General features: G+C 37.9%; 1 protein-coding gene and 1 non-coding gene across 8 annotated transcripts in view; both read right to left on the reverse strand.

Annotated features, from left to right (window-relative positions):
- Afg1l (AFG1 like ATPase) overlaps nt 1-14,490 on the reverse strand; it is a 211,823-nt gene that overhangs the window by 72,137 nt on the left and 125,196 nt on the right. For all 7 annotated transcript variants that reach the window (XM_074077264.1, XM_074077257.1, XM_074077290.1 and 4 more), the window contains one exon: nt 6,321-6,403. In XM_074077264.1, coding sequence (XP_073933365.1) covers nt 6,321-6,403 — 83 coding nt within the window. The remainder of the gene's footprint in view (nt 1-6,320; nt 6,404-14,490) is intronic.
- Nucleotides 12,191-12,263, reverse strand: Trnas-aga (transfer RNA serine (anticodon AGA)). The gene has a single exon. It is a non-coding gene; the product is annotated as a tRNA-Ser (tRNA).

A 14,490-nucleotide genomic window follows, 5' to 3' on the forward strand; every position in this document is an offset into this window, starting at 1 on the left:
CTAAAAATATACGATGGAGAAATAGCAGCCTCTTCAACAAAAACTGCTGGGAAAACTGGTTAGCAGTCTGCAAAAAACTGAAACTAGATCCATGTATATCACCCTATACCAAGATTAACTCAAAATGGATCAAGGATCTTAATATCAGACCCCAAACTCTTAAGTTGATACAAGAAAGAGTAGGAAATACTCTGGAGTTAGTAGGTATAGGTAAGAACTTTCTCAATGAAACCCCAGCAGCACAGCAACTAAGAGATAGCATAGATAAATGGGACCTCATAAAACTAAAAAGCTTCTGTTCATCAAAAGAAATGGTCTCTAAACTGAAGAGAACACCCACAGAGTGGGAGAAAATATTTGCCAGCTATACATCAGACAAAGGACTGATAACCAGAATATACAGGGAACTTAAAAAACTAAATGCTCCCCAAACTAATGAACCAATAAAGAAATGGGCACGTGACCTAAACAGAACTTTCTCAAAAGAAGAAATTCAAATGGCCAAAAAACACATGAAAAAATGCTCACCATCTCTAGCAATAAAGGAAATGCAAATTAAAACCACACTAAGATTCTCACCCCTGTTAGAATAGCCATCATCAGCAACACCACCAACAACAGGTGTTGGCGAGGATGCAGGGAAAAAGGAACCCTCTTACACTGTTGGTGGGAATGTAGACTAGTACAACCACTCTGGAAAAAAATTTGGAGGCTACTTAAAAAGCTGGACATCGATCTACCATTTGATCCAGCAATACCACTCTTGGGGATATACCCAAAAGACTGTTACTCCAGAGGCACCTGCACATCCATGTTTATTGCGGCACTATTCACAATAGCCAAGTTATGGAAACAGCCAAGATGCCCCACCACTGACGAATGGATTAAGAAAATGTGGTATCTATACACAATGGAATTTTATGCAGCCATGAAGAAGAACGAAATGTTATCATTCGCTGGTAAATGGATGGAATTGGAGAACATCATTCTGAGTGAGGTTAGCCTGGCTCAAAATACCAAAAATCGTATGTTCTCCCTCATATGTGGATATTAGATCAAGGGCAAACACACAAGGGGATTGGACTATGAGCACATGATAAAAGCGAGAGCACACAAGGGAGGGGTGAGGATAGGTAAGACACCTAAAAAATTAGCTAGCATTTGTTGCCCTTAACGCAGAGAAACTAAAGCAGATACCTTAAAGCAACTGAGGCCAATAGGAAAAGGGGAACAGGTACTAGAGAAAAGGTTAGATCAAAAAGAATTAACCTAGAAGGTAACACCCATGCACAGGAAATCAATGTGAGTCAATGCCCTGTATAGCTATCCTTATCTCAACCAGCAAAACCCCTTGTTCCTTCCTATTATTGCTTATACTCTCTCTACAACAAAATTACAGATAAGGGCAAAATAGTTTCTGCTGGGTATTGAGGGGGCGGGAGAGGGAGGGGGCGGAGTGGGTGGTAAGGGAGGGGGTGGGGGCAGGGGGGAGAAATGAACCAAGCCTTGTATGCACATATGAATAATAAAAGAAAAATGAAAAAAAAAAAAAACATGGGTGTGCAGGTGCCTCTGGAGTAACCTGTGTCACAGCCTTTTGGTGGTATTGCTGGATCAAATGGTATATCAATGTTTAGCTTTTTAAGTAGCCTCCAAATTTTTTTCCAGAGTGGTTGTACTAGTTTACATTCCCACCAACAGTGTAAGAGGGTTCCTTTTTCCATGCATCCTTGCCAACACCTGTTGTTGGTGGTGTTGCAAATGATGGCTATTCTAACGGGTGAGGTGGAATCTTAGTGTGGTTTTAACTTGCATTTCCTTTATTGCTAGAGATGGTGTAGACTGAGCAATTTTCAAGTTGCTTCTGTTGGCAGATGTTTCAAAGATTCGTCAGTAGGAACTGAAGTAGAAAATGGCAAGTAACATTGTCTAATTGGTAAGAAAAAGTAAGACCAACACTGCAGATTCCAATGCCTGGGACAGAAACAACTGGAATGGTAATGATGGGGTATGGGGAGATGGTCCCAAGATGTCCTAAGCACCCTGCAGAACTAGTAGGTGGAAAACTTTTAGGCAGAAGCTAGAACTTTGCCAAAATTTTAGGTATGGAAAGATATAACAATCAATCTAAGAAATGTTTATAATTTTCATTGAGTGGGTTCTCTCAATTGGGAGCCAAAGAATGTTTATAAGTTATATTATAGGCAAGATAGAATGTTCTTTATTCTGGAGAAGTATGTTTTAGCATATATAAGCTTCATTCTTGGTTTTTAGAGACCTTTCTCCTAAAACAGAGCTATAATCTCAAAGTGATGTGTTTCTGACAGCTAACTTATTACATTTTTAAAAGCTGGTTTTCAAAGGTATAGTCTCCAAAATTATTTTGTTTGGAATAGATGTTTCCCAAGTGAAAACTGAGAGCATTTTTTTTTACCACCCACTCCGCCCCCTCCCTCTCCCCCCCCCCAATACCCAGCAGAAACTATTTTGCCCTTATTTCTAATTTTGTTGTAAAGAGAGTATAAGGAATAATAGGAAGGAACAAGGGTTTTTGCTGGTTGAAACTGAGAGCATTTGTAACAAGAAATTTCCATTGGTAAAAGTATTTAAGAAGAAACTTCCTTTTGAAATCCTTTCAATATATGTATATATTAGCCAAGTAAAAATCAGTGAATGTTTGGAATGTGTCTAAAAAGTTCTAATTTTTTCATCATTTTCAGGATGATCAATAATTCCTACATAAGTAAAATTAAAATGGTTTTGAGACAATGTAATTGAAGTATTAGATAGCTGAAGGATGTGCTTCAGATGAAATTTTGTTAAAATAGTGGATGACTTCAGTGGATGGGAGCCAACTGAACTGAAGGGAGCAAGCCTGGCTTCTTTAAGGATGAACGTCTGGTAAATGCCCTTATCGGGAGAGACAGTTCTCCATGGGACATTTTTTTCTCCTACACATCTTGCTGAGATGCCAAGAATGCAAGGCTCTGATTACTTCTCAAGATTGTGTTTGTAGTGAGCAACCTTGAGAGATGAGACAATGTCATCCTTAAGACAAAAAGCAGATTTGCTTCTTTCTGGTTATAAAATGGTAGGTTCTGCAAGCTCAGAGCTCTTCTCCTGTGATACAATTCAAGGTCTATTCAGGAATCACCTGGGCCCTCAGCAAAACTCCTCCTTCCCACCCCAGGGACTCAGGCACAAGGAAGGAACTGACACAGGCTAATGCTCGTGCTGCTGTCTGTACCAAGACTAATAAATTTCCTTGTCTCTGACCCAGGTCTCTTGTGTCTTCTAATGGCATCCATGAAAAAGTCAGGGGCAAACCTATTATTAAGTAGAACAAAACAAAACCCCAGGCCCAGTGCTTGTCCCAGTCTTGTTTGGTTCAGTTTAAAATCTTTGTATGAGGCCATGGCTGCTGTGCTGAGGGTGGGGGGGTTGTATGTGAATTTGGTAGAGATATAGTATTTAAATAGGAAACAGGCCCACCCCAGGTACTTCCACAGTCTTAGTAGAAAAAGGAACCTATACTTACTCAACTGCGGAATGCAAAACAAAGCAAGCAAGGGTGAGTCCAGGGTGATCTGAACTTCTCTCCCCAGGAAATCAAGAAACCTTCACAAAACAGAGAGCAAATGGCCTGGGAGCATCCCATGGACCCTAGTGTTTCCTGTTTGAAAGACATGTTCATTATATAGAATCAACAACCCCTCAAGGAGAACTGGAGCAGTTAAATTTTCTCAACAAACCCCAGCCGTTTGAAAATAAATTATGATTCAAGCCTCTACCCAGATGCAAATTGAAAGTCCAAAGCTGTTGGAATTTTGTCAAACCATATCTACAGGTGATTATCTCACTGATTCCTGTCCATCAAGCCACCAGGAAGACATTGACTGTGCTTGTCTGGGGAGTGACCACATAGTTATCACAGAATGAAAAATTGGACAACCACAGGGTGTTTTAACTTACATGAAAGTTTGGGTATTCACACTCAAGCTCTCTATGGTTTGTAACTTGCTAAATTTAAATTCTCTCAATTTATTGTACGTGAGACTAGTCTAGACTCACATACATAGGTATTTGGCCAGAGGATATTAAAGAGAAACACATATATTCACAGAACAATATAAGCATAGCACATTAAAATCTATTCCAAGGTGAAAAGTAACATGTTTCCTATAAAAACAAATTTAAAAAGACACAATTAAATCAGAAATATTGTTGGGCACTGGTGCTTATGTCTATAATCCTAGCAACTTGGAAGGATGAGATCAGAAGGAAGGCAGTTCAAGGCCAGCCTGAGCAAATAGTTTGTGAACTCCAATCTCCAAATTAATCAGAGCAAAAATGAACTAGAGGTGTGGCTCTAGTGTTAGAGTGCCTGCTTTGCAAGCACAAAGTTCAAACCCCAGTTCTACCAAAAGAAAACAAAATCAGAATTATAAACATGATACAAGGACATTTTCTTTCACTCTGCTGTGAAGGTAGGTCTACTAAGTGCTCATGTGAAACAACAGGATGAACAGCCTTAGCATCCCCCATTTTGGTGTCTAATATTTTGTCTTATTTCTAAGATGATTTTAGTTTCTAAGTCTCTTCTGGGGTGCACAGCTGCCTTACCCTCTGACTGAGGTATGCCCCCAAGCTTTCTAATCTTGGTTATGACTATGGTCAAGCCCTTTTGATATTAAATTTATGAACACAATATTTTATATTAAATTTATGAATATATTCATAAATGTATGCCTTTCTCGAGGAGTAAATAATTTATGTATTTTTAAAGAAAGCTGTTCTGAGTTTCATGGTAACCTTTGTAGTTTCTAGTTTCCTGAATTCTTAACTGAATTTCATTGTTTCAGCGTCATCTTCCTTTTTATCAGAAAGAGCAATGGGCGACACAGGGTAAGCAAAAGCATCTCTTTCACTTCGAGGAAATTCCAGAGACCTTTTTGGTATCATGAAATGGATTTCATGATTTAGACTGACATTATCATCTTTATTTAAGGAACTATTCATTAGGAAAATTTTTACATTCTCCCCATGTAAGGATATACTTTGTGGAAAAACAGGGAACAAGAACTACCACCTTTGAAAAAAAGAATAAAGTGAATAATAAATTAATCTGTAAATACCATGCATCTGGAATAGCAAAAAATAGATAGCAGAAATCAGGGAATGATTGTGAATATCAGAAAAACAAAACAACTAAAAAACACCAAGATAACAGAAACTGGAAGAAATAGTCTAAGCAAAAGCAGAAGTAGCACTATAAGAATTTTTTTTAAATTATAAAGTACTTTAAGACAAAGTACTTAAGGGTAGATAAGAACCTTCTATAATAATCATCTGAATCTGAATAATAAACTGAAATCGTCCCTTTGGTAGTGGTAAAGTGCAATTTTGATTATTCAATTTTTCTAGATAATTTCTGCTTCAAAAACAGTAAGTACTTCTACTTACAAGGTAGCAGAGAGGAGAACTTTTTTCATCCTCTCATGTGCACATTGTCACAAAATTTAAATTACCAGAAATATGCCTTTTAGTTAAATTTTCATTAGCCCTTACATCTATTTACTGAGAACCCACTATGTGCCAAACACTGTTGGCACATTCTAAACAAGTTTATACTTGGAAAGCACTTTTTCCTTTTTAGGTTCTCACAAATGACATTTTAAAACAAACTACATTTGTTTTTCATCATTAATTGTACATGCTAAATACCTCTATTACTGTAAATGGCTGCAACTTAGAAGAATCATATTTTTAAAGGAATTTTAAAAATATCTAGTTGTATTTGCATACAGTATATATTTTATATCATTTATGTATGGAAGTCAATCAACAATGATAAATACAAACAGATTGTCTGACAAAATAAAACAACAATTTTGGGGGAATGGAAATGGCATACTTGTTAGATGATATCCACAAATAATTAATTACTTTAGCAAGTTAAAGATATTTTCTTAATATCACAGCCTCTTCTAAGAGGATACTCATTACTTTCTAGCCATCTGTCATCTCTCCTCCCCGCAAAACTAATTAGGTTTTCACTCAATCACACATTATAAATGATGCAAATACGGATGGCAAAATCTCAGTTTAAAGAATAACATGTTGTTTAAAAATCATGAGATTCAGCACTACTCTGTCAGGTTCTAATATTTAAAATGCTTATTTTCCTTATCTTCTCCTGATAAGTTATTAGATTCTAAACTTGGAAAATTAAACTAAGCACACACACACACACACACACACACACACACACACACACACACATCCATACAAACAAAACAAACAAACAAAAAACACCTTACAGGTAGTAGAGTTTTCCTGCAGCCGGGAGTTCTCTTTTCCGGTAATCTATTCCAGAATCTAGCTGGATCGTATTACAATATTCCTACAATCCAAACACAGAAATTGTCTTTTTAAACAAGTAGTGGCTCGGAATTACAAGCTTTCTGCTACATTGTTTTTAAAATGTTTTAATAGACTATATAATGAGCTTAAAACAAAATAAATCATAAATGTTCCATAAAATAAGTTTAAAAATTAAGATTTGTATTATACTTTCCTGAAACATTGCCAAAATGGTACTGTCAGTGAATTCCCTAAATAACTGCATTAGGTTTTTTTGTTTTATTTTTAACATAGCCCAATTTCCATTACCCTGGAATGATAGACTGGAGGTTACCAGGAAGAATAACTCATGGTTGTAAGCACCATATGGGAAAAGAAGTCTAAGAGAGCCAGGCCAGAATATTAGTGTCCACATTGTAAACCGAACGACCATACTAAAATGATGCTGTAAATAGACCTGTCTTCCCCTTCTAAACAGCTACCGCTGCCCTTGTCCCTTAGTTCTCTTTCCAGCCATTGTGTCTTCAGAGTCCTTTCCTGCTGGGGATGCTTCCTTTCAGACGAATCATCCTGTGTCACTAATATCCATTTCTTCTCCCCAAACTCTTTTCATCCTACAGGGTGCACGTGTGCACACAAATACATCACACAAACATACCCCCAAACTCTTATATCTCTCTTGATCAGCTGGATTTTGGGAGAGGAGTGGTAGAGGAAAGATATATGTGTGTGTATGCATGTGCACATTTACATATACACATATACATATGTATACATATATACATATATTTTAATAATCATAGAATGGTGACCCAGGGATTTTTAAGACAAGAAACATAAATAGGCTGGCCTTTTAGTTTGTATTAAAAATGAAAATTGCTTTATGAAAATCCATGAGGAAAATCATATTTTAACAACTTCACTACTTTTGTTAATGAAAAACTGTATTTTTTCAGTTGTATGGGGCCAAAGTAATGTGCCAGATAGTATTTTTCAATGATAGCTGAAATAACTGCTCCATTCCAACATGTTCTTCTTCAAATGTGATGCCAACAAGAAGTGGGGTCCATGTCCTGTCCTTTGAATCTTGTGACTCAACATTGGTAAAAATGATGCTGTGCAGTAATATCCTATATGACATTTGAGGCACCTTCTTACTTGTTGGCTAGACACTTTATCTGGAACCCAAACGTGCCAGATAAGCATTCAACTGCCTAGAGGCCACTGTGCCAGGAGAAAGCCTAAACGAGTCCATATGAAGACCCTGAGATAATATGAAAACAAAGTGTCAGTCAGCTAGGGCCACTATGGTACTGAGGGAGCTAGAACTGCTAGCTGAGTCTTTCCCAACTCCCTGACCCTCAGAAACAAAGAAACATATTAAGTCATACTGTTTCAAGCTGTTAATGTTGCAGGCATTCATTATGCAGCAATAGGTCATGAGAAAAGTAATATCTGGGCACACTTGAGAAATAGCAACATTCTTCCTCCTGGGTTGTACTGCAGGGGCTGAGGGCTCCTTCCCAGCTATACCCAGAGAAGAACACAGCAGCAGTGAGAACCCATTTTCCCACCTCTCCTACTGCAAAATGGTAAGGGGCTTCCACAGCCCCTGGGCTTGAGGACAGAGGGTTTTTCAGAGCACAGAACTTTCAGTGCTAACAACAAGAGATCATCTACGTTACCAAGTGTGACTCTGCTTAGCATAAAATAATCCCCAAGAAGCCAAACCTCTGGGAAGTATATAAAGATAAGATTTTGCACTATAAATTTGAAGAACAAGGGCTGGGGATGTAGTCTACTGGCAGAGTGCATGCCTAACATATGCAAGGTGCTGGGTTCCATCCCCAGCCTCACTTTCAGGACTCAAGCCTATAACCAAAACTGTCAGAAAGGAATGCAACATTACTCTGATACATGCATCCCTCTCTCCCCTTGCTTTAGATGCTATGTGTAAAAAACCCAAAAAAGTATTCTCATACATTCCACTTCTTTTCAACTTTGAGTAATGTAGAAAATCTAGGAAAAGAGATGACTCCCTTGCCACACAGCTCAAAGGAAGAAGAAAATGTATGTGCTTAGGGAACAAGTCTCAGTCCATGTCTCTGAGGGACACTGCCTGGGCAGTAAGCAAGAGTCAATTATTCATATTCTACCTCTACTGCAGACAACTTAATATGTATCCATAGAAATGTATTTGCCCAGGTTCTCTATTTCTTTTAAACTACAATTTATCTTTTATGACCCAATATTCCTAATTTAGTCATAATTTCTTCTTCTTTTTCTTTTCTTTTTTTTTTTTTTGCTATTAAAAGTAAGGCTAATGTAAGTTATACAAGCTTCAATTTCTCTTTCTGGGTAAGTAACTTCTCAAACATATGAGTGATTAAGCCGTACCAAGTGATTGCATTTGTACATTCACTAATCACCACTGAGGAATACCTAATCAGCAGCAAGAGAACTACAACCAAAGCCCTTAGATGTGAGCTCTTAATTGTCTGAAAAATACTAACAGCCAGTTTATATTTTTAAAGAAAAATAAACCTTGGATTTTTGGATTTTATTCACTTAGCCTAGATTCTTTGAAGCACTGTGTAGAGGGTGGAAGAAAATGAAATCGATGTCATTTCCAAGTTGAGAGTAATTCTAAAAGGCATGATTCTAAGTAATTTCCTAATTTCCAGGTATATTTATGAGACCAACGTCCAATTCTAATGCCATTACACTAATCAGTCACCAAATGAAATTTATTTTAAAATAGTTTGTATATTTATGTATACAAAAGACAAATATAATTTTAAAACTCAATTAGGAAATTTGGGGAAGAAAAGAAGGGAGGTTAACACACTCTTGTGAGCACACTCATGAGTCAAAGATCTTTTATTTTGGAAAGAAAAAATGTATGACTTAATGAATGATTGTAATTTACAATGTCCTCAAATCTATTGTGTATATTTTTAGCAATCCTGAGTAACACTACTAGAAAACATAGCAATCTCATAAAATGACTTTCCATAGCTCGTACACCATTCCCAGTTTGAACAACAACAACAACAACAAAAAAAAACCCAAAACATTGTGGAGAAAATCCTTTAAACCCACAACATATTATGTAAGAAATTGAAGATCTGTCTACCTTAAATATATTTTATTTAAAAAGTAATACTGTTTACTGTAGAAAATTGGGAAAAAGATTTGGGAGAAAAAACACAACCATGTAAATTAAATTTTTATTTTTTGCTTTTAGTGGTACTAGGGTTTGAACTCAGGGCCTCACACTTTCTAGATGGGCGCTCTGACACTTAAGCCACTCCACCAGCCCAAATTTTTATTTTTTATCTAAGTCACTATTAAATAGGAATTTGAGGGTCAAAATTATTAGAATTGTTCTTGGTAATATTCAACAGATGGGTTTTACATGCTTTTGAACTCAGGGCCTTGAGCTTGCCAGGCAGGATCTCTAGCCATACTCACAGACCTTTTTGGTTTTAGTCATTTTTTTTAGGTAGGGTCTAGAGTTTTTGCCTGGGGCTGGCATCGGAACACAATCTTCCCATCTATGCCTCCCCACAGCTGAGACCACAAAAGTGGTACATCACTACATCCAACTTATTGGGATGAAGTTCTCATTAACTTTTTCCCATAGCTGGACTTGAACTGAGGTCTTTCCACTCTCTGTCTCCCAAGTAGCTGGCATTACAGGTATAAGCAACTGCACATAGACGTTTTACACATTTTTAATAAGTATCAATAAAAAAGAAAAAAGTGGTTTAGACTTTTTCTTGTTCTAGAAAATAAAATATTTTGATAGACTAAGACCTTTTACTTAATTCTTTTCCAAATTAAAAAAGTAATCTGCTGGGTGCCCATGTGTGCATGATGGGAACAAAATACTAACAGCCTGGCAGGATGAGGAAGTAAGGGCCAAGAGGAAAATGCTGGTATGAGGAAGTAAAAACTGAGCCCAGGAAATGTTCAGTTAGAGTCAAACCATGTTCTGAGGAAAAAACAACTAATCAACAAGGCTTACAAGAAAGAAATAACCAATTAGTAAAAACCCAGGTGATTCTATAAAAGTCTGAACCAACCTTCATCTCAGCATGGCGGCACTCCCTTGTTGCTCAGCTGGTTACTGCTTTCCTTAGCAGTTCTAATAAATCTTTACTTCTACTCTCTCTTCTTGATAAATTCTTTTATCAACTCATGGCTCCAAAATCCCCAACAAAAAGCACATAAATCATAAATGTCCAGCTCAATCTAGACACAGAACATCATGGGCTGGGCATGGTGGTTCATGCTTATAATAGCAGCTGCTTGGGAGGAAGAGGCAGGAGGATCACTAGTCAAAGGCCAGTCCATGGAAGTTAGCAGCACCCTATCTCAAAACCAAACACAAAAGGGCTGAGGGTATGACTCAAGTGGTAGAGTGCTTAGCTAGCATATGCAAGGCCAATCTCCAGTACCATACTCACACACACACAAGACAGTATCACCAGGACCTTTGCAGCCCCCATAATAACACCTTCTACTTCCCTAAAGGTAGCTTTATATAAGTGAGATCATAAAGTAGGTATTTTTTGTGTTAGGCTGCATTTATGTTTGTGAGTTTCCTCCCTTCACATGTATGTAAGTTATTGATTGCTGTATCATATTCTCTGTCTGAATATGTCACAATTTATTAACTCATTTTACCGTTGATGGATATCTGGAGTTTTTAGTTATTTGCTCATACGAATAAGGCAGCCACAAACATTTTTGGTATACAGTGCCTGTGCTCTTTCTAAATACATACCTAGAAGAGAAGTATTTGACCACAGGGTAAGAACGTGCTCAGCATCGGTAGACACTGCCAGTTTTCCAAGACAGTTATACCAATCTACACTCCCACCAGTTGTATGTGAACATTTTCAAGTGTTTGTTTGCTGCTGGTACATAGAAACACAATGGATTTTTAAGTACTGACTTTGTATTCCTGAAAACTCTCTTACTGGGCTAGAGGAGTGGCTCAAGTTGGTAACGCACCTGCCTAGCAAGTATGAAACCCTGAGTTCAAACCCCAGTACCACCACAAAAAAACCCTCTTATTAATATAATTTTTTGTGTATCAATTTTTCAGAGTGATACTAAAGATGTTTCATAAATATGACCTGTGGTTTTAGATCACAAAATGTGTACTTGTGGTTTAACAAGACCCCTCCAAATTCAGTACTTATATTGGATCCACCTAATAAACATTAATGAGCACTGCTACATACAGGGTACTTCTCTAGTTATTGAAAATAATAGTGATGAATAAGATAACTTTTGCTCTGACAGTCTGGTAAAATTCATATATTTGCCTCAAGTAACCATTTTCTTTTCCTCCCAATCCTGGACATAATTTCAAGTTGATAAATTGATAGGTCTTTTGCCAACTGCCTAACTGTATGATTCCAGCTAGCTACTTCACCTCTCTGGATGTCAGTTTTCTCCTCCATTAAGTAAATGGGTTTAATTATGACCTCTTTCAGTTCTAAAATTAACACTATTATTTGCTGTCACTTTAGGACTCCTTCAGGCCTACTGCAATATGGAGTAGACCCACTCTGTGTCTACCTCGGGCTCCTTTGCTTTCATGAACATCTCATATTCCATAGTAAATAAAAACTCCACCCCTTTACTTCTGTGGATATCCTAGCTGTCTCTCATACTTAAATATCCATGCCCTTCTATAGTAAGGGCAATAGAAGTAAGGACCACCACAGTAAGGACTGCACCTCTTGCATCAAGCAGTTTCAGAATTTCTCTCTCACTCCAAAAAGCAGGAAATATCTTTTTTTTTTTTTTTTGGCAGTACTGAGGTTTGAACTCAGGGCCTCATGCTTTCTAGGCAGGTGCTCTACCACTTGAGCCACTCCACCAACGAGGAAAGATCTTTAATGATTAGGAAGTGCTCATTATGTGTTTTAGGCACTCTAGGAAACTGACTTGGGTTCGGCTCATATGATCTTCATAATTACCATACATAAGGCAACGCTGGAATTTTTATCCCCATTGTGCACTTGAGGAAACTTAGGACCATGGAGATTACTTTTTTAAAATCACTGTTGCGGCCTTAATTGTATTCCTCCAAAATTCATGTCAAAGCTGTAACCACCCAGTGCCTTAGAATGTGACTGCATTTGGATACAGAGCCTTTCAAGAGATGATTAAAGACCTGCAATCCCAGCACCGGGGAGACTGAGACAGGAAGGTCATGAGTTCCAGGCAGCATGGGCTACATACTGAGACCCTTTAAAAAAAAAAAAAAAGTGTGGAGGAGGGTGTGCTAGGGATGTAGCTCATTAGTAGAGCAATTGCCTAGAAGGAAAAAAAAAAAAAGGTGATGAAAGGATAACGAAGACTTCAGTGGAAACCAAATCCCCAATCTGGAAACCAAATCCTCAATATACAGAGCGGAACTTTGGACACAGATACGTGTGCATGCAACAGAAAAACCATGTGAAGACACAGTGAGAAGGTGGCTATCTGTGAGCCAAGGAGAAAGGCTTCAAGAGAAACCACTCTGCTGATGCCTTGATTTTGGATTTCCAGCCTTCAATACGGTGAGGAAATGAGTGGTATTTTGTTATGTCAACCCTGCTGATCACCAATATGTTACTTTGTTCCATTAATAAACATATAGGATGGTCTTTATAAGTTAAAAAAAGAACAACTGTGAGATGGAAGAAGAGGAGGGGAGGAGGGAAGGATGGGGAGAAGGGGAAGAGGATGAGTACAAGAAGGAGGAAGATGAGGGGAGGAAAGAAAACCAGGACAGAAGTTAAGAAGGATATCTACATACACTTGCTTATGAATCACAATCTCATTCTTTCTACAGCCACAGTTAGAGGAAAATAGCAAATTCATAATTCATTGAGCTCCAGAAAGAAGACACAGTTTGAAGGTGACTGAGCTATGAATTGACCAGTCAGTCTTTTGCTTCAATACCGATGCTCTTCCCACTATGTCCCAGTGCCTTATTCAACAGTGGCCACTGGATCATCTTTCTTTAGACTTATACATTTTACATGATCGAGCTTTGCTCCCACCTCATTCTTTCACATAACCCAATTAAATAGCTCTGCACAGTATAAATATTCAAATTGCCTTCTAAGGGCCCAGAGTCTCTGATTCTATTATGACCTCTTTTAGGCATTTACCCCTAAATTGCAAATGCACCCTATGATAAATTCTATACTATAGTAAATTTCCATTGTGTAGGAAGTTTCTGTGTTATTAAAGTGTTCGGTTAACCAATGGCCCACTTTTTTATGATTTACTTATCATCTAAGCTGATAATATCACTCTTGGAAATAAACTCCAGGAGAGCAGAGACCGCTCATATGACTCACTAATAGCACCATATGCTCATAGCCCTTCCAAACAAAGTTAGAGCTTCATAATAAGAATGATTTCCCCTTGCTCAGAGGTGCAAAAATGAACATACAGACTAGTTATTCTGTCTGACAATTATATTCTGACAATTATTCATGTATACAACACATATGGAAGCCGGGCACCAGTGTCTCATGCCTGTAATCCTAGCTACTTGGGGGGCTAAGATCTGGAGGATGACAGTTTGAGGCCAGCCTTAGCAAATACTTTATGAGACCCCATCTTCAAAAAAAAAAAAAAATATATATATATATATATATACATGAAAAATCTTCTCATATTTTAAAAGGTCTTATAATAAAACTAACAAAAACTTGGTAAAGAAATTTGGGATCTTTATCACCAACACCATCTGCTATGGGTCTGAACGTTTGTGTCCTCCCCAAATTCCTATTTTGAAATCTAATCTCCAATGTGGTTAAGATGTGGTACAATTGAGAGGTGATTAGGCCATGAGGGATCTGCCCTCATGAATGAGATTAGTGTCCTTACAAAAAGGCTTGAAGCAAGGATCTTAATATCAGACCACACACTTTGCAGGCATAATCACCGAGAAAAGGCATAACTTTGACCCCTCCACATCTCCAGCCGGCGCAGAGAATCTCCACTTCACGTTAAACGGAGAACCGAGGAGGCCCCCGGGGCCGCCAGTGGCCGGCGCCCATACGGCTTGGGAAGACGCGGACCAGCTTACTGTCGATTAGTACACTA

The sequence above is a fragment of the Castor canadensis genome, chromosome 1 (assembly GCF_047511655.1).
Source record: "Castor canadensis chromosome 1, mCasCan1.hap1v2, whole genome shotgun sequence".
NCBI classification, from domain to species: domain Eukaryota; kingdom Metazoa; phylum Chordata; class Mammalia; order Rodentia; family Castoridae; genus Castor; species Castor canadensis.